At 46.7% G+C, this 27,023-nt stretch overlaps 1 protein-coding gene across 3 annotated transcripts; it reads left to right on the forward strand.

Moving 5' to 3' along the window:
* The first annotated feature begins 157 nt into the window (after positions 1–157).
* Positions 158–18,381, forward strand: kif16bb (kinesin family member 16Bb). 3 transcript variants are annotated; one of them, XM_011603487.2, is made up of 19 exons: positions 158–288; positions 374–431; positions 517–618; positions 697–873; positions 1,386–1,483; positions 2,529–2,641; positions 2,708–2,850; positions 3,026–3,194; positions 5,641–5,766; positions 5,839–6,014; positions 6,088–6,147; positions 6,220–6,270; positions 10,062–10,175; positions 10,265–10,316; positions 10,409–10,546; positions 11,953–12,122; positions 13,347–13,429; positions 15,400–15,445; positions 15,908–18,381. In XM_011603487.2, exons 1-19 carry the CDS (start codon positions 242–244, stop codon positions 18,020–18,022), a joined length of 4,038 nt encoding a protein of 1,345 aa, XP_011601789.2. In that variant the 5' UTR covers positions 158–241; the 3' UTR covers positions 18,023–18,381. The 3 variants fall into 3 exon arrangements, with proteins under 3 accessions (XP_011601789.2, XP_011601790.2, XP_011601791.2); XM_011603488.2 differs by having other exon boundaries at positions 697–813; XM_011603489.2 differs by lacking the exons at positions 11,953–12,122; positions 13,347–13,429; positions 15,400–15,445; positions 15,908–18,381 and adding an exon at positions 10,681–10,994.
* Positions 18,382–27,023: the final 8,642 nt, after the last annotated feature.

The following is a 27,023-nucleotide window of genomic DNA, read 5'->3' on the forward strand; positions in this document are numbered from 1 at the left end:
TTCGTCGTTGTACTGAAATTATACTTTTGTGGTGTCCTTATGTGTACTCCTGCAACACGCTGATAAAGGAAAATCGATTTATAGATTTATCACCGGCTCTTTACCCTAGTGGCCGGCGAGTGTAGTGCAGCGCAGCGCAGAAAATCAGGACTGGCCTCAGGTGCGGTGATGAAGCGTGAAACTGACGTTCGTCAAAGAGATCATAAGCTGCAGCTGACAGTTGGCTCTTTATCCTTAATTAATGGCTTCAGTGCGAGTAGCAGTACGGGTCCGTCCGCTGAACAAAAGGTAGGCAGACAGATATGTACTTATATCCTCACATGCACTTATCAAATAAACAGTAAAATAGTCCAAGAAAACTTTTTTTTTGCAGGGAAAAAGAACTGTCATCTATTATTAATATAATGGGAAACACCGCCTCTGTTAGTAAGGTAGGCCATGCCATTTAGGTTCAACCTAAATAAAACTTGAAAACGTGTGTGCACAGTCTCTTTCCGTGCGTTTAACCATTTCCAGCCTTCAAGCGCTCCTCCTGGACACGAGCTGAAGGTGTTTTCATATGACTTTTCGTATGACTCGACTGATAAAGAAAGCCTTACATTTGCCTCTCAAGAGAAGGTATTTATGTTCCGTTTACCTTGTAAAAGTAAACCTTTCCACATCTTCATAGATTAAAAGCCTGTTTTCTTCTGATAGATCTATAATGACTTGGGCCCTGATGTCCTCAAAGCTGCATTTAAAGGTGTCAATGCATGTGTTTTGGCCTATGGCCAGACGGGCTCAGGGAAGACTTACACCATGATGGGCCACCCGGTAAAGTCTGTTTCTCTACATCATGATACAGCTTTAAAACCATCCTCCCAGTCATACCAGGTGACGAAACATCTACACTGCAGTATAATCGAAACATTGGGAAGGGACTCGAAGCCATTCATCACGTTTCTTCTGACTAAACGGAAAATATGATGAGGACAGCGACCCATAGCTTTTTTCTCCTCACCTTGGCAAGGAAATTCCATATTACCGCAGAGGTTTCAGCCTGTCTACCAAGAGACTTATGCAAGGTCATCAGCGGCGTTGCTGTCAACATTCCAGCTAATTATATATGGCGCCTAATGCTTACTATCTGTTACTTGTAATTAAAACATGAGGGCATGAAGCTCACGGTGGAATTGCTTTTATGCTTCAGTAATTTATCAGATGAGCTGTGGTTTGTGCTGCTCAGCAGTCTCGCGTGTGCCGAGTTCTGGTCGTTCTGGCAAAGACACCATAATTAAGTGGACGTCATAAGAGTAAAATGAAAATGTCACTCAACTGCACAGCATGAGTAGCAACTGGTTATTAGGAAGAGTTAAACTGCGGCTTTTTTCTTTTTAATGTGTCAGGATGATAAAGGAATAATTCCTCGGCTCTGTGAAGGCTTGTACGGCGAGATGGATCAAAGAAAGTCGAGCGACACTGTGTCCTTCTGCACGGAGGTCAGGTAAGGTCCCGTCTTAAATACCATCATTGTTGGGTCACAGCTGCTTTTTATTTTGAGTTGCTTGATTTTCAAGTGTCAAATGGACTATCAAGGAGCTTTGGGAGCGTGCACCATTGGTTCAGGTGTTAATTATGCAGGGGTCGGTGAGGGTGAATCCAGATACGGTGAAATAAAGTTTCATTACCACAGACACACCATCGTCCAAATCCCAGATGACGTCTGCTCCCATCAAAGGCTTAAATTTACGGGTGCAGCTGGACTGCCAAATGACGCGGCTGTAAATTAAGGGCGATCAGGTCAAAGCGTGACAATTACTTTGCAATTTGGCATCATGTTTGCACACAATCTGTTTTTTTTTAATGGCTGTTTGTGGGTGATTTTCAATGGGCTTGAAGACATTCCAAATAAGTACTTTGACAAAATAACCCTCTCTTTCAGCAATTTCTGACAAAACGGCGCATTTCAAATGTTCGCAATGATTTAAAGGTTTCAGTCACTTTCCCGTGCCAGTTGTTTCTGGAGCGACGTGTGGTTGTGATAAATGGCCGATATTAAACTGCGGCGCTTTGTCAGGGAAGCAGTTTTCCTCCCAAATGTGTTGGCACCACATTACAACCCTTTCATTCATGTTTAACTGTAAAACACTTCTGTAAACGTGTATCTGGAGTTGGACTGCTCTCCGAATATTGGGTCATAGTCCTGTTTGCTTCTATTGCAGTAATATTAGTGTTCATATAGATTCTTAAAATTTAACATGACGCCCGATGCAAAACAACCCCTGAAGAGAAGGAAAATTGTTAGTGTCACACTCCTGCTGAGGCTAATGTGTTTTATTTTTATTTTTTTACAATTTGAATCAGCCAGTGGGAATAGTCTGATCATCTATTGCAGTGTTAAATTCCACCTCCAAAGCTCTTCTTTGCATTTTGTTTGCCAGAATTCTGCAGAAAGTGAACCTGAACCTCCTTCTGTGTCCATAACATCGACATTCAATTGAGACTCTGTGGACTAAAGGCAGCATCTTTGTTTGTCCCGGTGTCTCCAGCTATGTGGAGATCTACAATGAACGTGTGCGCGATCTTCTTAAAAAGAAGGCTGCGAACGGGGACGGGGGACTGCGAGTGAGGGAGCACCCGCTGGACGGCCCATACGTTGAGAGTAAGGCTGCCGTTTTGCATGTGAATCAACGTAAGGAGACGGGACGTTGGGCTACTGTGTGTGCAGATCTGTCTAAATGCCTGGTTGCCAACCACAACGACATGGAGGACCTGATGGCACTGGGCAACGCCCATCGCAGCACGGGCAGCACGGGCATGAATCACACCAGCAGCCGCTCTCACGCCATCTTTACTATTCGCTTCAGCCAGGTCAGCTGCACCGTTGCCATCTCACGTTTAATATAAATGATTATTGTTTAAGATTTGAGGGGAATGGTCTTTGAATTGGCTCAGACTAAATGATCAAATGGCATTTGCTCCTTTTTGTCGTACTCGTGGGGCATATTTTGACCTAAAGCTGTCTCGACACTGCTGAATGTTACAGGCGTGGTTCGATGCGGCGCTGCCTCACAAGACTTTGAGTAAAATCCACCTGGTGGACCTGGCGGGGAGCGAGCGGGCCGATGTGGCATCCACCTCAGGCACAAGGCTGAAGGAGGGTGCCAGCATCAACAAGTCCCTGGTCACCCTGGGCAGCGTGATCTCAACTCTGGGTAAATGGCGTCTCCAACATGACGTAATGATACAAACACCACAGTTTTACAGCCAGTGCTGCTCTAACTGCAGCTGAAATTTCAGTGGGTCCTCAAGAAGTTGGAGCTCATTTTGGGAACTGCAGGTGCTGCCTGTGTTTCGCTGTTGGGGGGGGGGGGGGGGCTTTCTGCTCTGGCTGTCTGATCTCCTTGGATCATCGTTGCTGTGTGTTATAAAGAAGTCCTACATATTTGTGGATTAGCCTTTCAGTAATGGTAGAGAGAAGAAATGGACCACTTCTTGTCAAAGTGACAGGTTGACCTTCCCCTGAACCCGCCCACAACTGTTCCCCCCCCCCCCCCCCCCCACCTCCCTTTCTCCCTCCCGCCTCCCGCCATTCTCCCTTGCCCGCCTTTTTTTTAAAAAGGGAGGAGGGTGGATCCCTCCCCCCACCTCCCTTTCTCCCCTCCCGCCTCCCGCCTCCCGCCATTCTCCCTTGCCCACCTGTTTTTAAAAAGGAATGGCGGGAGTTACAAAACAGTTACAAATCAGTTTTGCCATAGTCCTGACATATCCATCTGTCGGCAACATGAGTAGTTCTACATCCGTGATTGGTGAGACGGCTGTGACCGTTATATATTGTGTGGAAAAGTAGTTGAAAAATCCACGGTGTTTGTTACACGCGCTCGCAGACGGTGAAGCTTCCGATGAAGTTCTGGAGTACTGAGCTAATGACTGTGAGATGATCATGTATATATTCGCTTTACAATGCTTGGCGAGAAGGGAAAAAAAAAAAAAAAAAAAGTTGATTGGCACCGAAAAGTCTGATATTGACGACTGCCCCGGTGGACCAACTGGTGGTGATGTAGCTCCCATGGGGATAAGTCCCTACACGGGAACTCTACCAAACAGGTTCAGGCGATATAACTCATGTTAAGAATGTTTTTCTCCAGGAGGGCCTCCAGGTCTCCAGGGGATTTAAGCTTCTTCAGTTACACACATCGGACACCGGAAGACAACGTAGGCCCCTAAATTTCTTACTTGAGGCCACCAACTCTTTTCTCTTTTCTTCTGAACCACAGTGTTAGGGTTCTAACAGTCTAACTTTCTCCAATAGTTTTCTCTTCTCTAGTTTTCACAAATGTTTCACAAAATGTTTGTTCTGTGGAACGTTTCTGTTCTGTGTTGTTTCTTTCTTCACAGCCTTCTTCAGTCACACACACCATTCCCGGTTTGATCAGTTTCAACACACCCCAGTCATTGGAAGACATCGTAGCTGACAACATAGGCCCCTCAGTGGAAGATTCTTCACGCTGATAGAGAATCAACTCCCCCGTCTTGTAACGGAACACATACCCAAAACTCCCTGTTTGACTATAAGGCTCCAAAGACCATTCTTGATGCAAAGGCTCAGAAGGTGACGCCTGAGAACGCTGTACAAACACCGTGGATTTTTCAACTACTTTTCCACACAATTCTCTTATAACGGTCACAGCCGTCTCACCAATCACGGATGTAGAACTACTCATGTTGCCGACAGATGGATATGTCAGGACTATGGCAAAACTGATTTGTAACTGTTTTGTAACTCCCGCCATTCCTTTTTAAAAACAGGTGGGCAAGGGAGAATGGCGGGAGGGGGGGGGGGGGGGGGGAACAGTTGTGGGCGGGTTCAGGGGAAGGTCAACCTGTCACTTTGACAAGAAGTGGTCCATTTCTTCTCTAATGGTAAACAGGCGTTGCCATTAAACCCTAATGACGGTTGAATTCCATCATCACAGCTGGTTATTTTTGCCATCATGAAACAACCATCATCCACTGCCAGCTGTATGAGGGGTGGAAGAGCTTCCATGACATTTAAGCAGAATACTAGAGGAAAATCCGTGGAAAAAATATGATCTCGCTCGGGTTTGAGGTGAAGCTGGGAACTTTGTGTAGTTCAAGGACGTTTCTGAAACGCTACACTGACATTAATTCAGTTGGAAAATAACGATCTGCTGTGAGCCGAAAGCTCTTAAGATGAAAACGGGAATTACTTGGAAATGTAATTTTTCTTTGAAGTCTGCAGGAGGTTGTAAAAGTAATATTGAACACAACTGTCTGCTCTTGAAGACGTTCTTTAAAAGTTATTTTTGCTGCCCCGAACCAAGTTTGCTGCTCTATGAACATTTATGCCCCTGGCCTGCTGGTTCCTCACCCTGATTATTGGCTCATGATCAGACTCATGACCTTTTTTTATTTGTCCCTAAACATTAACCGGTTCATTGAGGACTCCAAACCGTCTGGGTGTTAGTGAAGGTTGCTCATCCTGTGAGACTGACCTGTCCAGGGTTTATTCCCGTTTCTTCCAGTGCCGCTGAACCTGATCTGGAAAAAGCATGAAATGGATCAGCGTATACTTTGTATCACATTTTAGCTAATAGAAATATTTTTGGACTCATTTTCGGGTCTATATCGACATTCCAGCTGAAGTTGGTGTGAGGGGAGCATCCACAAAGAAGAAGCAGGTCTTCATTCCTTACAGAGACTCTGTGCTAACGTGGCTACTGAAGGACAGTCTGGGTGGAAACTCTGTGACTACCATGATTGCAAGTATGTCCCATGACACTGAGTCACATTAAGACCTGTTTCCACACCAGTGCGTACAACTGTGCACATTCTCAGCCGTCTCTTCTGCTGCGGTGAACTACGGCGAGACTCTGAGCACCCTGCGTTACGCAAGCCGAGCTAAAAACATCGTGAACTGCCCCACGGTCAATGAGGACCACGGTGGGAAGCTGATCAGGGAGCTGAGAGCAGAGGTGACCAGGCTCCAGAGGCTGCTGAAAGAAGCCAATCAGGTTTGGATGAATGGTGAAAATCCAGTCCGATTCCTCGCGGCCTTTGATTCACGCTTCTTTACGTCTGCTTCAGATTCGTCACTGGTGGCCGTCCTCCACTAAACAGACCGAGCTGCTTCGGACTGATGGAAAGGCAAGTTCTATGGGCCAGACTTCAGTAAATGTTGCAGCAGTGTTTCTGCTGACCTCTCCCCCCCTCTCACAGGTTCCAGCACCGGTCAAAGAGTCAAACAAAAGGAGTCAGCGAATTTCACAGGTACCATTAGATAACGTATCGGGTGCATGTAAACCGATGCAACAAAGATTCGCCAACATGATGCTGTAATTTGGGACAGTACATCATGTTAATGTTGCTTAAAAAGCTAAAGTTGTTCTTGTCTGTTGTGCCATTTGTCTACATGCTCCTATTTCTACCCCCCCAGGGCACAAACAGCCATAACTTGATGTTTCAATAGCAAACAGGCACACTAATTGGATATCTGTTATTGATTAGACTGTAGCAGAAGTATCAAGAGATCTATAGTATAATGAAAGTAAATAAATACCATGTTGAAGTGCCCAACTCCCAAATTTAACATCTTTTGATTTATCACCCAATTCAATTTTTGTTAGCCTAATTATGGTTCTGAACAACAGAGGGGGTGCAAATGAATGTCTGCTTATGTAATCGTTTCCTTTCTGTGGTCTGCCATGTTGCTCATTAACTTAATGGATACAGTTAAAGTGTGGCAGATTATCTTGAACAAGAAATGGAGTGAAAAATGGATGCGATTTAAAAGTTTCCCCCTTTCTGTGCTCTCGAGTATTGGTCTGTCCTCATTTACTGTATATCTGAAAGTGGAAGACTGAAATACATGTCCTGAAATCAAACATAAGCACTTAGTTTTACATTCTCATTTAAAACTGCCATATTATGACCTAAAAATCAGTTTATTCTGCATTTGTAATTGCACGGTAAGAGGAAGCCAATTTCTGCCTGTAGTAAACAGAGTTCACCAGCAGGTGTCACTGCAGGTCTTGGGCAGAGTGGCGTGTAGTGTCGTCAGCTTGGTATTTAAATCCTATTTTCCATCAAGTTGGACTGAAATGGTTTCCAACTGTTGGGTTTTTGAAGTTACTGTAGTTTTTTTTTTTTTTTTTTTTTTTTTTATGTTTGAGGATGCAGGAACACTTTTGCAATTCAGCAAGCCACAAACAATCTCCACTTTATCAGGTTTAACAGTTCACCTGCTGGGTTTGTACCCAAACTGCCCCAGCCTCGAAGCACATTCAAAACATTTGTGTGGGAGTAATTGCTTTCAGCCAAGCTTGTTGCTGGATGACGTGTGCCCTGTCGAGGAGCTTTATCACACTGTCTGCACAGTGATTATTCTGTGGCCTTTAACAGATGTTTGGTTTTGTAGCAGCCCTGCCAGCCCAGAATGAGCCATACGTTTGGTTTCATGACGCTACTCGTGTCATTGTAAGAAATCTCACCATTGTACTGGAATCATCTGCATATGTGTAATGGTTGATTAATGTTCTTATTGTGTTAGCAGGTGGCATTTGACAGCCTTTATACACGATGTGCTGTGGAAGTCATTAGCAGCCGCCTCTGCTCCTAATTAAAAGGTCTTGATTATTGACATACGGCACTTTTGTCTCAAACTGTGCAGCATAATGATGTCAGGTACAGTGTTGTAAATCTGTGCACGTGTGACAGTGTTGATGCCTTTGAGCACAGGCCACATCGCTCATCCCTCCTGGCCTTATTTAGATCTGGAGATATTGGGGCAGAACTACCCGTTAGGATGCACGATGCGACGGGGCCGCCGCAGCGGTGACCGGCGGGCACGCCGGTGCTTCTGAAACTCTTAAGTGTTTGATGGACGACTTTATGGATTTGACATTTGTCTTCCTCTTCATTCGCATTCCGCATGCGTGGTAGGTGCACGTCCAGGATGAGGCTGCACACGTGATCCAATCAGAAAAATGCCCCCAGTTTCATTTTTTTTGAAGACTTGTGCACAATATTTGGCACAAATTTTCCTCTCAGGGATGAAACACGGACCGACTGTAGTTATCTTAATTTAGGGGATGTGCGGAACGTGCACAATCCCCCTCAAGTTGCACGTTGTGTTAAATTCAGTAGCTGTTGAGATTGAAGAGTTCTGCTCGGACAGTGTAGACATGTTGACCGAAAGCGGAATAAACATAATTTCATATTTAAAGTAGATTTAATATGCAAAGTTATTCATCTTCGGCTTCCCAGATTGGTTTGGGGGCATTTGGGGAAGAGAAAGTAATTAATGGGAGATGGATTCAGTCTTGTATTAAGCCAGCAACAGTTTTTAGGGAACGAAAATGCAGGAAGAGGAGAAAATGTGAGTTTCTACTGCAGGCGTACGCAGCAATTTGTAAGTAATCTACCCTTTCAGGTCCTCTTTGTAGCAGCGGGGTGGGGGGGGGGGCAACTTTTAGTACGATAATGAACCACAGTGTTTCTTTGATGTGGGAGTGTTTGTATTCTCCCAACAAGCTGCACTCAGCACAATGACGCCAAAACATCGAATCCTGTTAAAGGACAATTTGCCTCAGCAGTTACAGCGATTTATCGGAGCGCTTGATGGTCTTTCTGTCAGAGGAGAATTCTCAGCACGCATTAGAAAACCAAATTTCAACACGGACCTTGAAATAATGACTTGAGATTTGTATTCAACCGTTAAATGTGGCAATCGTGGTGTTCAACCCTCTAAAACAAATACGTTTCATCAATGTCAGAGATTTGCAATGTTGACGAGTTATGACATCATGTTTGTGACTGGAATAGGTCAAGTTAATGCAACATTAACAGTTTAAATAATGGATTTAAACTAGTTTGCTGGAGTTCAAAGGGGCAGCTACTAAATGATTGGTTGGGCTGGTGAAAGTCAGGGAAAAATAACTTAAAATTTAAATCCAAGCCCGGACGATAGCTTTTAAACGCGAGCTTAATTGCGTCCTGAGACAGGCCGCTGGTGCTTAATTGAGTTTGAGGAGTTTCGCCAGCAGCCTGAATTTGAAATCATAGTTTTTGTTTTCCGAGCACATATTTGGACAGGCCGGATGTGGTCGGGAGCAACTTTGAGTCTTGGAGGAGAAAATTAAACGCTCGTCTGTTTCTGTTGTCTGAGGAAAACCACACACTGCATTAATCTGCCAGGCTGCTCTGCACCTCTAATGAAGTCTGTAAAGAATCCCTTTTAATTAAGTGCAGGGACTGGTCGATGCCTCCTTCATTAGAAGAAAGGATTTCTCGTCTCAAAACTGCCAATAAGCCCCAGCGGTGGAGACGTCTCTCACAGCTTGGTCCAGTCTATAAAAGAGCGAGTGATAGGAGCAGGTTGGAAGTACCAAACTTGTGTATGCAGAGTTGCCTCTGGGGCCCTCGTATGGGACAGAGCTCCCGTCCCAGCTCTTTGGGGGGGGCAGTTATGACTAAAGGCAATAGGAAGCAGTGGGTCACAAGATTAACAGGCCAGTGGCACTGCAGCAGGATCTGGGTTCTAAACCTAGCTGTTCTGACCTACAGCTCCTGTAATATAGTGCATAAAAGCCAGATTGTTGGACGTTCGTATATAAGCTGTGGCATCCAGCAGTTTCCCAAAACTAAGCCTGGAATTCACATTGTAGCTAATCTGCTGTTTTTCTAAAACTGAGGCTCTTTACGAGGTTTTAGTAGTAGCGGTAGTAATTGTAAGCTTTGTCCATCAAAGCAGCGGCGCGTGAGCTTCACCCCAGCCGTGTGTGGGCGGTGGCGCTGCGCCACTCTCTCACTGGACTGGTTGTATAATCTGAGTCGCGCCACAATAATGGGAATGATTTATGGCGTCTCTTGCCATTAGCTCCTCTGCTGCGACACGTGGTCGGAACGGAACCACTCGGCTTGCCCTTCAGGCGAGGAAGAGCAGTCATAAAGAATTCAGTTTTCTGCTGGATGCCATTAAATGTCTGTCAGCATTTTTATTTCATCTTGTGCTGTTTCAGCTACGGGCGATTGGATGACATTTGTCTCATGGTGTCCTTTAGGGGGAGACTCAGACTCTGGAGGAGGGCAGTGGCTTCCTCAACTGCCACTTGCCTCATCTCATAGGTGTCAACGAGGACCTGCTCAGCGACAGACTCATCCTTTATTATTTGAAAGTAAAGATTTAAAGTGCATGTGACGGTTAATTTCGTTGTGGGTTGAGCACCTTTCCTAATTGCACTTGACCTTGTCGTCCTCGCTGCAGGAGGGCAGAACCCTCATCGGTGCTGATGAAGCTTCCTGCAGATCGGATATCGGTGAGTCCTAGTTGCTGCATCGCCTGTCGCCATGGCTGCTGGCCTGGAAATATCACAATAATAAACTACAATGCTTTCATATCGGCTTGCAGTGCTTCATGGACCCGGGGTCCTCGGAGAACATTGTGTGCTGGAGAACCTTGCTGGGACAGTGACCCTGATCCCTAAGGAAGGTGCACTGTGTTCCGTCAACGGTTCTGTGGTAACGGGTCCCTCCCAGCTGACCCAGGGTAAGAGTTTTAATGCTTACCCACATGCACAGGGTGGTGACGGGCACCTGTGAAACTGCTGGTTTCTGTCTCGATTGTGAGCTTCGTGTAGTTATGAGACCACTGCACATCTTCATGTCCATGTCTCCTCACAGCAACACACTCCAGGCATGAATGGAGGCTCAACAGGGCAGATTCCTTCTACGACATGCTTTGAATGGCAGAGGCCATGTTCAAAGCTTCAGACAAAGCCCCAGGCTCTCCAGTTAATTGGTTGATGGGGGCGACATGTTTGAAAAGGGCTAAAGCGGTAACCTCTTGAAGGACGGAGCTCGGGACTTGGGCATCTGCCCCCCTGAACACGTCCTTCTAGCGTCCTTCTCCTTGTGTCCTGGAGCGGTCGCCATATAATGTCTCTTCCAAACAGCTTTGCTTTCCAAAGATAAAGTGTGCACAAAAACCATGCTGTTGGGAGCCTGGCTATGCTAGTCTCCTTTATAACCATTTCAATTTATCCAGCACGCTCCCCAAACTGCAGCATCTGAAACTATTTTTCTTCAACAAATGATAGCAATTTTCAGGCCAGCAGCAGCTGAAATCCATCAGGAAACCCTCTCAGGTGCTTTGTCAATCGTCAGAAGTCATTAGTAGCTGTGAGATTAGTGTTTCCTGTGCTGAGAGGAAACCTCAGGAATTGAGGGGATGTGGAAATGTGAGCTGCAGCGATACGTAAAGCCCAGTGTCGCGTCACCTCTCTGGCTCTGCAGGATTTGTGCGGTAACTCGTGGTTGAGGCTTGATTCTCTGTAGAAATGTGCTCATTTTAGTGCACACAGGACAGGTCTCAGTCGTATCCATTTGCTCTTCCTCCCATGGTCAGACCAGTTAGCAGCCTGTGGATCTACAGTTTTTATAGGTCTGTCAAGAATTGTTACAATAGCACCAACCAAGTGGAAGCACCTTGCACAGCTGTCATATTTACATTGTGCCAGTTGTCAAATAACGCCTGGAATTTCATTGAGTCTATTGTAAATCCAATTTAACTGGCCAAGTAGAAAAGGAAACCAAACTAAATTGGGTATTTTAAGCAGCTCATACTTTCGATTCTCTCAGAAGAGGCAGTAACTCTCCGTACGAACAAAGAGTGGTAATTGTATCTGTCATTCCTGGCGGAACGTGACGTTAATGAAGCCCAACACCATGAAAAGAAGCAGATGGTTGTGATCATTCCAACCTTCGAGTCGGCTTCAGCGGACAGATGAAAATGCATGTGACTGACTGAGGAACTCAATTTTCCTCTTCATTTAAATGGTGCGTCGGGCTTTCAGAATCATTGTATCTTGCAGGAGAATGATGCATTATTCAGTCTGCAGCTTTTCCATCTAACGATTGGGTGGCTTAGCTTCTCTAGTTCTGTTTTCACCCCAGGTGACTCCATCCAGCTTGGACCGGTGACCACATTACGGTTTATCCAGCCGTCACGAGTGGTCCAGCTCGGAGAACATGACGACGAGCATCCTGCATTTTACTCCTCTGCTTATATTTACAAGTTTATGGAGCACCTGGTGAAGAAGATGCTGCCTAAAATACATGTGCAGGTTTGTCAAGTAATTCACTTTATTCATTGGCAGATGTTGGCAGCACAATCCTCCCACTCATAGCTGAAGCTAAGGCCTCACATCTACGGGTTCTTTCAGTTCTTACCTGTTCAGCAGAGTCGACCTCTCTGTTCCCTCAGTAGAGGCCAAGTGCAGCTAAACGCACGTCATCCAGGTTGCAGCAGCTTCAAATGAGCTCTTAAAGAAACGATGCTGTACAAAGAACAATCCAAAACATTCAAGATTATTCTCAACGGAAATGTGCAGTATTTTATATATAGTAGCTTAATATTTAAACCAAATTGCTCTTGAAACTTTTCAAGCTTACCTGAATTCAACTTCATGTTTGGATTTCCAGCATTTAATGAGTAACTGTCAGTTAATGGATAAAAGGGTTGATGGACTTCACCAGTCCAGGCTCTAACCTCCTTTGGTCATCTCACCCGGTTAGTGGTGGCCTGTATATTTCAAGGAGTTTCATTTTGCATAAAGTAAGTCAAGTGTACATAAATCATCTCCACTTTGCTTGTAGCCAGAACGAAGGCTGTGTAAAGAGAGGTACTGTTTAGATTAGTGGAAATGTTCTCAGCCCAAGCTGTTGACAGAAATAATTACAATCTGAAGGTTCTCTGGAGAAGCAGGAATCCGGCGGACACTCGAGTGCTGCAGGCTCCAACACAACTGCCTGATAAAGGATCAGTGTACCGTTTCATTTAATACAGCTTCCTGCTGTGCTGCCGCATGGACCTTAAAGTGTGTGGGTTTCCCAGCATAGAACTCGGACGGTGTTTTAATCCTCGAGCATTTCCTCCTGTGTGAAGTGTTTCTGCCTTTATGCTAAAACGTTTGTTTAACATCCTCCTTTGTAATATTGAAAATTGCTAATATTACAGCCAAGTGGCGTAAACACTCCAGTCCCTGCTGCGGGTCCCCAAAGGAGCATTAGCTGTTCATATTCACCAGGATTTTAAATTCTCAAGAGTTGCACAATCACTATCTGAATATGGGCCAAGGCACCTGAAGGTGTTTGGCTGCTCAAACACAAGTGCAGTTTGTAAAATGGCAGAAACGTGACGCTACAACAGTAAATTACAGCTCCTTCATTGCAGGGAGATCTTGCAGCTCTTCCAGCTGCCTTTGGGAAATGATACAGTATATAAAAATGGATAATTGTAGTCACTTATTGTTCCCAACATCTTAAATTGTGCCCTTTCCTTCATCTAGGGTGGACTGCTTTCTGCTCTCTGTCCATCCTTGACTGATGGGTCCAAATCTGCAGAGGAGGAGTGGACGCCACGGACGTCTGGGTGAGACTAAACGCAGAGTTGTAGTGGCTCTCCACGCTCGGGAAAACAGGAATGAACCCTCAGCAGCTTGATCGGAGTAATGGATCTGCTTATTGAGCAGCAGGCACCAGGCTGGTGGATCATCTTGTGAGGAAATGGATGCAGGCGTCTTATTCTGCAGCCAACTCCTCATTCCAAACAGTCTCCGGTTGTATATTCAAGTTTATGCTCCTGTCAAATACGTGATCAGAAATATTTAGGGACCTTTCTGACATTTGGAGGTTGAGTCATTGTCACTGAGAAGATGCTTCAACTACCTGAATATATTACAGAAAAATGCAGGTACTAGATACTAAAATGCTACAGTTTATGATGAGCAGCCCCATTTTGTGCTGTAGCAGGCTGAACTGAGGGACATTATGACAATAAGTGCTCCCAATAGATGGCTTTTACCTAGAAACTGTGCGACCGGTCATTGATCTGTCAGCATCCCGGTGTTAACTGAATTAGTGCCCACTTCACACTCATGACTCACACACACACACACACACACACACACACACACACACACACAGCAGTCGTAAGCGATTTGAGACCTCCCTCCTCACGCGTGCGCGGCTCTTATGAGCTGATAACCCTGATGTTTTACAGCACGCAGGGCTGTCTGACGTGTAATTTCCCTCACAGTGCAGCATCTCCAAAAAGGTGGCACAGACTCGATCTGACACCTGCGGCCATTTTCCCGGTCTTTCCCCGCCTCGGTTATCCTTGGTGTGACGGCCAAGTGGTGTTGGGATTATTTTGATGGAATATGCTCCATAAATTAGAGCTCTTTATGCCCATTCGTCATGGCAACCATAATAGTGCTGTCTGGGGGGGAAAAAATGGTCAAATCTTTCTGCAATGACAACATTTGAATTGTCAAGACACAAACTGAAAGAAAATGACCTTCGGTGGAGGAGAGCAGGTCGGATCAGACGCTGGCTTGAGCTCAGTATTGAGCAGCGTGTCTCACCTGCCTCTGCGCACCTATGAGTTAATATTGATGTAAAGTGCTGGAGTCATTCTGGGACCACGCACGGTATGTAGACCAATTTATTCCTAAATTTTAACTGCCACAGCAGGAACGCATGCTTCGACTGTGAATTTAAGAGTAAATGCTGACACTTTTTCCTTGGGAGAGGCAATCGAAGCCAAGTGTTTTGTTTTGTTTTTTTAAATTTTTACTCTGGTTGACATTTACCAGTTTCCATTTAATGTCTCCCACTACAGACTTGTGCAGCCTGAACAGTCCAAATTCCAAATCGACAGTGTATTTTTCCCGTCATGACAGCAGACAAAACAGGCAGAAATCCTGAACTCATCCTTTCATCATTCTTTAGCCTTCGCAGGAACCTGCACTGTGCTTCGGTGCTCCCACGTTCCCTCATCAACCTGCTGCAAATCTCATCCTAAGCTCCTGTTTACTGTCAGAATTCTTCCTGAGCTGTATATTTGGGTGGTTCTCCCTCTCTAGAGGGCCGACTATTGTATGTAAATCCTCAAATCAACATGCACAGATTCTATTTAATTTCACACCTAGTCGAGTGGCTCTAATCTCATCAAGTCATTTGGGCTGTTTGCTTTTCATTTGTTTTGGAGGAGTTCAGGTTTTCACTTTTGTAACAGTTGGGAGTCTCCAGTGTTGCAGCTATAAACAGCAAATGTTTTAGCTTACGCAGAAATCTGCACTGTTGGGCGTCGTGGCTGGAGGTACGTTCAGCTCCTGCCTCCGTCTCATGGGATTTATGAGACACGTTTCGGTTGTGATTCATCCACTGATAATGACTTTATTGTAATTTTTCATGGTCCTAATTGAATCCTTTAATAGGATTTTAGAACATCCTATGAAGGAGTCTTCATGTACGAAGTGAACTTTCGCCTTGAGCTTTGTGGACCTGGTTAGATAAGTTTGTCCTGTGTCTCACATGCAATGTTTTCATTTTTGTTAGTCTGGATGAAGATCTGGATGGGATGGTGAACAGCTCTGCCGTTACAGTATGTATCTCTACAACAACCCCCAGTCTTACACAAATGTGAATTTAATCCATGTGCTGTGTAACATCTGCAGGGTTTTAAGTGGTAATTGATCTGCTTTTTACAAACTTACATGAATTCAAAACTAAGCATGCATAGAATTTTTGTTCTGCAGGTTTGCTCTTTAAATTAAATGTACTTTATTGATTCTGTGCTAATGAATTGGTTTTTACATGGAGGTGTTTACCTGTCAGCCGTCCAGGCCAGAAACAGATTTAAGTCATAAAATGCCCTTTCCTGTGGCTGTTAGTGGTTCCTGTAAAGGCTCTAAAAGACTAAATCGTTACCCTTTTCCTGCATTTACACATGTTTAAAATAATGGTCACGGCATTTTAGGAAATGTTAAACCTGGCAATTTAGTTTGCGTACAAATCGTGTTTCACCACTTTCCTCTTTCTCTTTTTGTCCCTTCACAATAACTAGGCCATACCTGGAGAATATCCCATCCCCCACAATAGTTTCCAGTTGGATGAAGACTCGCAGCGGGGTGGGGTAAGCACTGGGGAAGGCCAGAAGGAGGGAGCCTTGTGTCATAAATCAGAGCCTGGACTGGTGTCTGAGCGGCCACAGGAAGCTCAGAGCGTGGCTGAACGTGCCAGTTATGAGGGAGAGCAGGTTTGGTCAGGGGATGCCAGCCTCCAGCAGACAAGTGTCCTGGGCCTGGGTGATGGATGCGGTGCTAAACCAGAGGGAAATGCTAACAAGATCCAAGATGCCATGGCTGACTGCAGCGAGGGGAGACCTGGCTCTGGTGAGAGCTCATTAGGCAAGATGTCCCTCCTGCAGAGCAACGGAGGAAGTCCCTCCACAACCCTACTTCCACAGACCAGCGCTCGCGCTCGGCCTGATAAAGAATGTAGTCGGGGAGATTTCAGTACACCTGAGAAACCCTCCTCCAAGGCCCAATTTTTCTCCGCAGCAACAGATGGGATGGCTTCTTTGGTCAGCAAAGTTTCTTGGATCACCAAGGATGCAGAGGGCCTCTTTTGGGTCTTTTCAATGCTTTTGCAGCAAGTCGGGAAAGAGGGACTCGCGCTTGTCTGGGCCTGTTGGTCCGGTCATGTCCTGCCGCTCCTTCGAGAAAGGAAAATGGTGTCTGTGGTGATGGAGAGTGACGTCATTACTGTCATTAGAGCAAATGTTTGCTCTCTGTTCAATGACGCTAAAATAGTTTCTGTGAAAGATCTACCCCTCGTACAGCTGATCACGATGGCGTTGAGGCGAAGCTCTCCATCCGGGAAGATGTTTAGGATATTTCAGGACTATGTGAATTCACGCTGTACAAGTCTCCGGGGCCTGGCACTGGGACGCAACAAGGAAGAGGAAATGCCAGCCGCCTCACTCAACTCTGGAGATGTCCCCACAAATGGAGGTTTCCCGTCCCCATGCTGGCAAAACGTGGCTGACCTTCACAACAGAATGATTAGAGAGGGATTGCAAGCGCCAGCCTCGGGTGTTCCGGAGATCTGCTACGCTCACGCAGACAAACGCACCCCAGGAGAGAACTGGAGTGTGCAGAGCATGGAGGGTGTTCGACGTGATCAGCAGAGGCTGATGGAGTTTCCTGATTCTCTCTTGAGCCTTCAAACCCTGCCACTCCCAGCCCTGATGGAGGCGTTGCAACCACTCATCCCCACTGCGTCGTTCAACTCCCGGAAAATTGCGGCCGTTTACTGGCTGAGCGTTGGCAAATGCGGACAGGCCGAGCCCAGCCCTGCCCTGCTGGTCCTCCTGGAGACCAGCCTTTACACTGTGACCATTGACTCTGGGCTGCTGGTCTTATTCTGTGAGCAGCCTCTGCTTGAGCTGAGGGAGGTGCAGATCAGCCTGGCAGGCCAAAGTCTGGCTCTAATGGGGGCCACAGGGGGGAGTTCTCTGCATGTGTATACGTACAGTGAGAAGCTTACCAAAGACCTGTGCTGTGCCATCCTTGGTGTCACCCACCCCGGTGATGACGGGGTCTCCCAGCATCCTCTGCTCACTGGAGACTTGATGCAGATGTCTCTGGACTGGACGATTGGTGTGGCTGACCTGCAGCTGGATGATGGTTTTAGGGTTGGCTGCACCTTCCAGAGGAGTCTCGTCGATCTGAGCTACCTCCTCTATCAGAACATGGATCAGGAAACGATCGTTTTGGGAGATGTGCGACTATTATTCTACACAACTGTTGCCGTTTGCCTCGGGAGTCGCTCCAAACGTCTCGCTCAGCTTGTACTCACCGATACTCACCTTGGCCTGTTGCAGGAGGCGCCGTGCTCTGGCCCCGCCGTGCCCTGCCGTTCACGGTTCCATGACTTGACGCTGCGCCGGCGCTCAGGCGTGCGTTGCGTGGTGGTGCACGGTGAAGAGGCGAGCGCTGTCAGACTGGATGTAATCCTGGCAAATGCGAAGGTCGGGGGTCACCAGGAAAGCGTGACTGAGGCAGCAACCCCATCTGTGCATATTTTAGATTCATCTCCACATGCAGAAGTGTGGAAATTGACTTTCAGTTGCTCTTCCGAGGCTGCCTGCCTGATTAATCACTTGTCAAATGTCTGATTACAGACTGAACAGTCGGTAATGAACAGCCCAGCATGAAATCGCTCTCATGGGAAGTGAGAGCATCCAGACCAGACAGTTCTTACGTGATGTGAGGAACGCTGGTCACTTTTAAGGTTCTTTGGAGAGAGTTGCTTTTAATGTTGCTTTAGCACTTGAAGTGTTTAGTCTTAAATATTTGCATGTTGTTCACTGTTTACCTTTGTTTTTGAAATGGTTCAATTTAGAGTGATTTGTTAGATTTTTTTTTTTTAAAAAGAGACTTATTTTAATTGTAAATGTACTCCATGCCACTAATGTAATTTTATAAATATGGGTTTATTAAAATGTTTTGTAAAAATAAAGTTAAAGTTCACCAATTTGGCCTCCGTTGATCCCATCTGTCCAACCCAGACCCGTCGTTGAATCGTCGTTGCCTCTTCAGTGAGTTGGTCACTGAAATTTGATCCATTTTGCTGTTCTCATGGATCCTACCTGGTCTGAACCGCTGTGTATATGTCTAAAATAGGTGCTATTTTACACTGATGTGCAATAAGGAGCCATCTGGATTTAGTTGGTGGTTTATCAGCACGTGCACATTCTGATGCCATTGAAACCTCAAACAATCCAGATTTGATGGTCATTAAATGGACATTTAACTAAAGATTAGTCTTTTTGTTAATTAAATCCTTTGTTAAAATTTAACCTTTAGTCTCTATCCAAACACCAATGTGCATAATTTGACCGCCCCCCCTTCCCCCCCGCATATGAAATGACTCCTTTTTCTTATGAAATCATTTTAAAGGTGTCATTTTTAAAAGGTTCAAAGCTTATTCTCGAAACACCGACTGCCTAAGAAATGATCTTTTTTATTTTCCTCTGAAACTGACTTGAGCTGCTCGTGGGCACAGATTGGGTCGGGGGGAGACGTGCACCCAAGACAGCAGATTCAGAATCTCTAATCATTACACTGTGTGATTTCCCACTGGGTTCTCTGATTCTCTGCACCTAATATGCAGTCATTGACAGCAGGATGGGATAATTTGTTTACCTCCTCTTTTAGAGGCATGTGAACGTGATTTATCCAGTTCTCTCATTGCTTAGCGGCTGATGGGTTCAATCTCTTTGATGCCAATCTTGATCAGGCCTGCCCTGCTAGCCCATTGAAGCTATGAAAGCTGCCTCACTTCCACGTTTCTTGGCCACAGACGTTCCGCTTTGCTCACACAGCCCCCAAAAGTTGACTCCAAACTCCAAATGTGTGTCCAGGCTGTATTCCTGCCGCTCACCCAGTGACCTCTGGGGTCGTTTCCAGCTGACCCTGAACTATTAATGTTTTCAACAGGTTGCTCGACGATAACGGTGATCTCCTTTGACGATGTGGCCCGTGAGCCGCTTCGCTGCCCCACTCTCGTTGCATTTTTCAAGCAGCAGTTTAGCACCTGGTTTGTGACGCAGCCGTCTGTTATTTAAAGGCGTTCGCTCAAGCGGCCTGTGCAGAAAAGTAGTAAAACCTCCTGCTGTTTGCACACTTGGCTGCCAAGAGTCGGATCATGTAGTGGAGCAGAGCTGTCTGTCTGCTACCCGCCCAGCTCCTGGCGTCCTGCCTCCTACTCCTTAAATAACTGGTCTGGTTTGGTCCACAGACTGTGGAAGCCTTCATTTTTTAATGAGTGGCCACAACTTTATCTTTCTCTCTCTGTCAGCTGGGACTTCCAGTGGTAACATTTATTCCTGGCTCTGATCTGCTGTTGCGCAGGAGAAATGTTATCGGCAAACTCGAGGTGCTTGTAGCCACCGATTTAAATGCTAATGTTATTCACAGTGTTAACAACCTTCTCTTTGACACCTTCTGAAATGGTTGGGAGTTTTTCTCATTAGCTTTTACTTTTGTACAGTTAAATACAACATGACACTTTTCTTTTACAACTTCAGGAAAAGAGGAGGCATCTAAAACACTTTCCAATTCAAGTTGTAGCACTTCTGGTATAAAAACATTCCCTTTTGCTCATTAAGGCGTTCTGTGGTGTCACCAGGAGTCAGAAGCATCAGCCTTTTGACTGAATTATCAATCGTGGCTTAAAATGGAACCAGATTGAAGGCGGTATCAGAGCTCAGGGTTTTAAATGAAGCACCTTCCAGAGGAGAAAGTGTGAATCCTGGAATGTGCTGCTAAAGCCTGCGGTGGTGTCGAGTTTAAAATGCGCCCCCACTCGTGTTGGGATGTGTTTGCATCAACAAATTCAAATGTATTCTCTAATCACACATTTAGTGAGTCGAAGCTCTGCTCTCCTAAAGAAATCTGCCTTGCATGAGGGCAAAAAAGTAGATTCGAGTCACTTCATGACGATAATGGTATAAACGTGTGCTTGTTGGTGCTGTGAGTGCATGTGATATGTGAAGCAGCGGGACATAAAATCATGTTTTGAAGCTTTTACGTCAAGGCCACTTGAGCTGAGGTCTTAAAAGCCTCCATTAGTCGCATCCCCACTGGTTGGAAATCACTTCACTGCAAGCTGCCCAAAATAATCAACATCAGCGTTATAGCATCTCTATTAAAGGCCAACATTGGCCAGCCACCGCAGGATCTGGACTGGCCTCTGCTCAAAGGCGTTCCGGGCCGCGTCTCGGCGGAGACGGCCACAACGGCGACCCGAATGTCACTGGCATCTGTGAGCGGAGGCTCATTTGGGAATGTTGTCCATCGGCCAGAGAAACGATCCGCGGACAATGAGTTGGTAACATTTTTAAATTGGCCTTCATTTCCTCACTGCCCGCCTCGGCTCCGTTTTGGACCTCACATGAGAACGGTTAGCATTTGCCGGAAATGTGAGACATTTGCCATCATGGATTGTGACAGCTTTCACAGACGGAGTTTTACTGTTGCCCTCGGGGGGAAGAGGCAGCACTTCCCATCTGTTGACTGTGACTGTACCCGGCGCCTCCGTTACAGGCTGCCTCCCTGCCACCATTAATAGTCCAATGGCTATTGTGGCATCTACAGTAAAAAAATAATTAACTAAACAGGAGGTGTGGGCTGACATTTGTAGCGTTCACCACAGAGTTCCTCGTCACGAGATGGCTGGAGCTTCTACACAGCAGAACTTTTCTCCATCAACGTTTCTGGAAATTTAGTGAAGTCATTTTCAGTGGATTAAATAGACGCCCATTTAGCTACAGGCAGCTTCTGGCTGATTGTAATGGAAAAAATACAATGGTTGTGCTGATTGTAGCTTGCGTGTGGATGCTTCTGCAGGCGCTGGCGATTGATTTCTGTCTTCGTTCCTGTGATATTACCTGGCTGCTGCAGATTGGTTTATTACAGAAAGCCAGAAATAAATGACGGTTTTCGGCAGGTTTGGCGAGTTCATTCTGATTGACTAACAGGAGGACGTTAAGGAAGGTTCTGTTAAAAACACAACTTCAGCCGAGTTAAAATATTCAGCCTTGTCTTTTTCACATTGCTCGGGGGGGTTTGCTCTGTTATTTGCCTCATTTTGCTTTAAAAATCTCACAAAGTTTGTTGCAGTGACGCTTGGCAGCTAATTAGCCTTCAACTTGCCGACAGGGTGTAGCAGCTTTTGGCTCCTTTTATACATATATTGGATGTGCGGCTCACACGTTAATGCTCTGAGGAAGCAGTCAGGCTAATTTTCACGCTACTGGCAGGGTCAGTGGAGATCTGGAGTAGTTCTGATTATCTTGTATTTGGAGACGGGAGAAGCTGCTAGAAATGGTGTTTTTTTTTGTTGTTTGCTTGTCATTTTCAAATGGAAGTCTGCTGTCATTTACTGTAATGTCTGCCTCACTTAAACAATGTTAATGTTTACATTTTCCAGCCTCAGCAAAAAAAGACAATTTATGTAAAAAAAAAAAATATGTGGGGGGAAAAAAAAGAAATGACCACCAATGACTCTGTGCCATGGCTTTATAGAGGCTTGTAATTGAAACAAATAATCGTGTCTCGCTAACATGCGCCTTGTGCTTAATTAGAGATCCAACAGAAATAGAAGTGATGCCACTAATGCACTTTACTGTAATAGCAGCACTTTGTCATATAGATGAACAAAAGGGCGAGTGTGATTATTCCTTTGTTCTGCGCTGCGCTCTTCCTTCAATAAGCACATTAATCACTTTTTGGGGGCCAGCAGAAAAATCAAGCGCCGGATGAAGTCATATTTCCAAACATCATTCTGATTTACAAGCTAATCAAAGATACTGTGTTTTGGTACCAGGCGGCCGTTTGGACCTTTGATTTCCTCAGACTCCTCCTACGTGAGCTGATCCTTTGCGAGGGCCTCGGAGCCGTGGTTGAAACAGCACGGCGGCGATGGGCGTGGTCTCCGACACTCGCTGTGGGGTCAGAAGAGAACACTATGCACAAATGGGGCCTTTTTCCAAACCTGCTGTGTTTTATTTTGAGTGGCAGCTGAGCTCAGGGCCAGACTGCTGACGCCTCCAGTTTAGCCGTTGCTCCAGAGACCCGGAGGTGCCGCCGTGTAATGATCCGCACAGGAAAGGCATTAATAGTTATTAACATATCTGTGGGCATTCCAGTCAGCTGGCTTTGTTCTTGGCTCTTGCGGGAGATTTGGACCAGCTGGTTGGCTCACCCGACGCAAATCTGGTCCAGACAATAACTTTGGAGGCCTTATTGAAGTCCCACAAAACCCAGAGAGTTATGATCCAGCCTGGCTTTGCCCTTTCAGATGTCCTCCACGTGAGTAATTAAATGCATCATGTAGAACAGGAAGAGCGTTTACAACCAGCACATCCCACTTGGCAGGGCGGCATCCTGGACTCCACGCCAACAGAAGCAATTTTCTCGAGGTCAGGCAATGTTCCGAGAGGTTCTCGGAACGTTCCTATTCCCTTCATGGCTCGCCGCTCTTGGTTCACCTTTGTTTCACTTTTCATATTTTCATGCTGGTCCTCCAGCTCGTGTGCTCCATATGTCATTGGAGCTGTGTGAGATGGCGGCCAAGCTTAAGGCGGAAAAGATGAAAAGTAAAAGAGTACTCTCTCATTATTCCTCTGGTCTTTTGCCCATTCTGAGAACCTTAACCCAGGCAGGGACTGTTTGAAGGTAATTGGTGCAGATGTTGTTCCTCATGCCACTTCGTATTTTGGCCCTGCTTCCAGAATGGAAGAACAAGAGTGCCGTGCCCCTCTCCACAGGCGGCAAATTATTCCTCGGAACAACACCCCTGTTCTGCACAGAGCGGCCGTAAAGGCAACACGATTTGTCCAACACGAACAGGCTCCCAGGGGACTGTCCTAATTGTGAGACAACCCGGTGAACCCCATACTAATCCACAGATGGGAGATATTCGGGCTCGGACGGCTCGTGCTGCCCGTGCAGTCATTTGACGACCGCGTATGCAAATTCAAGGTGATCTGATTTTACTCATGCTTCAGTTTAGCATCTCCTTGTCTCGCTTTCAGCCCCCCAGAGACTCCAAATCGGTCCTATCTACACTTACGCGTCCATGTGAGCTGGATGAGATGACAATAAATTATAATCAGCCCAAGTTGTTCTAGCCATGAATGATGATGGCGCTATAAGAATGGGCTTTTATCAGGTTTCCATGCACATTGTGATCAAATAAGTGCCAGTTTTGAAATCAGAACGGCCCCATTTAGGGCGGCAGGTGATGTTGTAGTGGTTAGTACCGTTGCCAGTGCGGTAGGGGGCAGCAGTGAGCCGTGGGCTGAGTCCACACGAGCTCTGACTCCTGCAGCTTCCTCTTCGCCCTCACTTTTGTCTCATAAACAGGATGGTGGTTTGCCCTGCAGACATCTGCTTGGCTGTAAAGGGAATGAATAAATAAAAGCAGGCCTATGATGCTCCAGGAATTTATGTACCATGCAAGCATATATTCTGTTGCAATATTATAATCCATATTGGTACATTTACTGGTTGTGTCAGCGTTTACGTTTAAGCGCATCCGGGTTGTTGTTATGTCTTTGTGAAACCGAACGAGGGGGAGTGAGTGGCCTCCAGAGAGCCAGAGTGGGTGAGGGAGGAGTGAAGTTTGGAATGAAAGTACGGCGTGACAGCTAGTCACTGTACAACACACAGAGCAGATCATTAATTAATGCTGCCTGGAGTCTGAAGTGAATTGATTCCACCCTTGAGCACGACATGCGCTAACACCCCCGTCTAACTGGCATGGTGGGGGGGATGAATGGGGCGCGAATGCTAATTTAACTCTGTTTTAATCACTTCTAATTGTTTTCAGTGGCTCGCAATAAATAGCTCAGAAGAATGCGTGACATTTGTACCCCCTCCCGGGGTTCTTCACGGTGCTTCAACCTATTTCTACCCTCCTGAGTGCAAAATGCCTTGATTGGAGTCGTTCTTAAAACTGAACAATACAACAAAGTGGAGCGCATTGTTTTTTGGGGGGGGTATTGGTATATTGTGCTGTGACACGAGTGTTCTCCATCATAGCAACGCCCAATTAGCTACCGACGGTTGTTAGGTCTGGTTATTTGGTTGAAACCCACCACAAAGTCCAAGACTTCACGGCTTTGGGGCAGAAACATAACGTATAGGGCGACATATCGTATCTCGCCCTGGAAAATGTGTCTTAAAAGTGACTTTTGGCTTTCTGTGGTGCTTCTCTGGCCTCTTATCGGGACCCACGGAGGAGTTTGTGTGTTTGTGTTGCTGTCAGGGGGGTGACAGCTGGCGTTTTCTGCCCCTCCGTTTCAGAGAGCCTGTGACTGCCGGAGTGTGACCAACCCCTCGTCTGTCCGCTCCGCTCCTCCACCCCTGCAGCCTCGCCTGCCCCCGCCGCTGTGCCTGTGGCCCGCTCCCCTCTTCCAATCCACACTGCATATGGGTCTGGTCAGCTGGAAACCTGCTCTGTCCAATTAGGAGCAGCTGCCAGCTGGGCTTCCCCTTCATTCTTGCACACCTCCTCTCCGATGGCTGCTCATGCCCATCATCACGCCAGCGCCAATGGACACCCCATCCCTGGCTCTGGAGCGCCCCCCCCCCCATCCCTGGCTCTGGAGCGGCTCCTCGCATTTCCAGCACACACATGCTGTTGTACCTGCGCACTCAGGGACCAGAGGGTCGCACCGGGGGTCCCCTCCCCTGCCAGACGCCATGTTTGGTCTCCGGCTGGGAAAAGAAAGCCGCCTCTGGTGACCGTGGCGACGGGCGCCTGCAAAATGAGGAGCCAATCACCAACACTGGAGTTCTCAGCAAAATTAGTCCGGCCACTGTTTCGAGATTTCTTGTTGTATATTACTGAGATTCATTACAGGGAAAATGATACTACGCAGTCTGGGCGCGAAGTAATTTCATGATTCTTTTCAGCGAGAAAAATGTGATACGAGCTCCTTTCAGCGCCTCATTTGCAGTTTGGGCGCCACAGAGATAAAAGGTTGTCATATTACACCAAATCCAGAATCCTCATTTCTCTCCAAATCGTCCACCCAATAAAATCTCTCGCTCGCCGTCTAAATGAGATTAAGGTAACGTTGCCTCTCAGGAAGAGAACTCGTGTTGGAGCAGTCGGCTCATTTGGTGCCGACGTGAACTTCCGTGTGACGGCTTTCCCGCCGCTCCTCCACGCAGATCCCACATCAATCACTGACGCTGGCCTGATTGTTCTTGAAAGCGCTGGACGCCATTTCGAGGTGTGACAGGGGCCTATTTGGCGCCGGCGTCTGCATGTCAGTGCTTATGACAGGATGCTCCCCACCCCGTCTCCTGAGGGTCTGAGGGGGCCACCGGCCTCTCTTGTCGCGCCTTTGTCCCCCTCTCACAGATGGACTTGGACACGGCTTGTTTTAGAGGCTGGAATTGATTTTCCTCCCCGCTCTGATTCTGCCTCTGGCTCTCGTTTCTGCTCCAACACACAGATGAAGCGCGTGAGGTTTAGAGCCAGGAGTCGCAGCGCCGACAGATGGTCAAATCTCACTTCATCAGCACCTGATGGAAGTCCAGAATGTGACGCTGAGCTGTTCTCCTGAACGGACTGGTGGTCCACACTGGAGCAGAAGGTGCAGCGGAGGCGAACAGGTCCGCGGCCCAAACGAGACGGCGCATTAAAAACCCCGGAGATCTGCACGTTGGCCTGGAATACAGCCCCAAATGAAGAGAGTCCTCCCCAGAAAGTGACCCGATGTCCACCAGCATCTCTGGAAATGGTCCACGTGAACGTCCGAATTCACTGCGCACGAGCGGGCTCACGGGTCTAATTAATAGTAAGGTCAACAAAAGGAGGACGCCGCTGCTTTTTGCTGCTCTCCGGCGTCCATTATGTTGGAAGAATAAACAGACTATTCATCATAATTGTGATCTCGTGTCTCCCTGTCAGCAGAACCGGCTTAATCAATCGCACAAGTTGTCAGCTGTGACAAGAGACGCTTAACCCGCAGACAAGAGGGACGCGTGGCAGACTGCAGACGCCTCAGCCTCCCTCCATTAATGTCACTGTCTGTTCCACTTCAGACAGCTTGTGTCGAAGCTGCCGCAAGAACTTTGTTTGCTAAGTTTGCTTAAAACCTCGGCTGTGCTTTTACACCGTGCACAGGGGTAAATGAGCCAATTAACAGCGACTGAGAGGCGCTCGCCGCACGCTGCAGTCTGAGGTGTTTCAGGAGACGCATCTCGCCGAGGCGACGTGGCGCTCGTTGACAGCGACGCCTTAAAAGGGCCCGGTTCCATTTTAATCACCTCTGGCAGAGTGTTTGAGCAGTTAGCGCGTCTCCGCCGGAAGCCAGCAATTTGACAATTATGCTAAACGAGTCGTATTTATCAGTGGAGGTTGTGCACCATTACTGGAAACAAACATCAGCTGTTTCTGAGGTGTTTCCTGTTATAGACGCGTGAACAGTGCCGGGATCCGGGCTTCGACCCGACTCTGGGGAACGTTTAGCGGGTTTTATTTTTTTTGAAGTGTGTAAAGAGGACAAGACAAACGATGACGGGGCCTTGATGGAGCTTCCGTGTTCCTTTTTTTACCCTTCTGCAAATCACTCTCCGAATGATTGGTAGCGAACT

Source organism: Takifugu rubripes, chromosome 4 (assembly GCF_901000725.2).
Source record: "Takifugu rubripes chromosome 4, fTakRub1.2, whole genome shotgun sequence".
Lineage (NCBI taxonomy): Eukaryota > Metazoa > Chordata > Actinopteri > Tetraodontiformes > Tetraodontidae > Takifugu > Takifugu rubripes.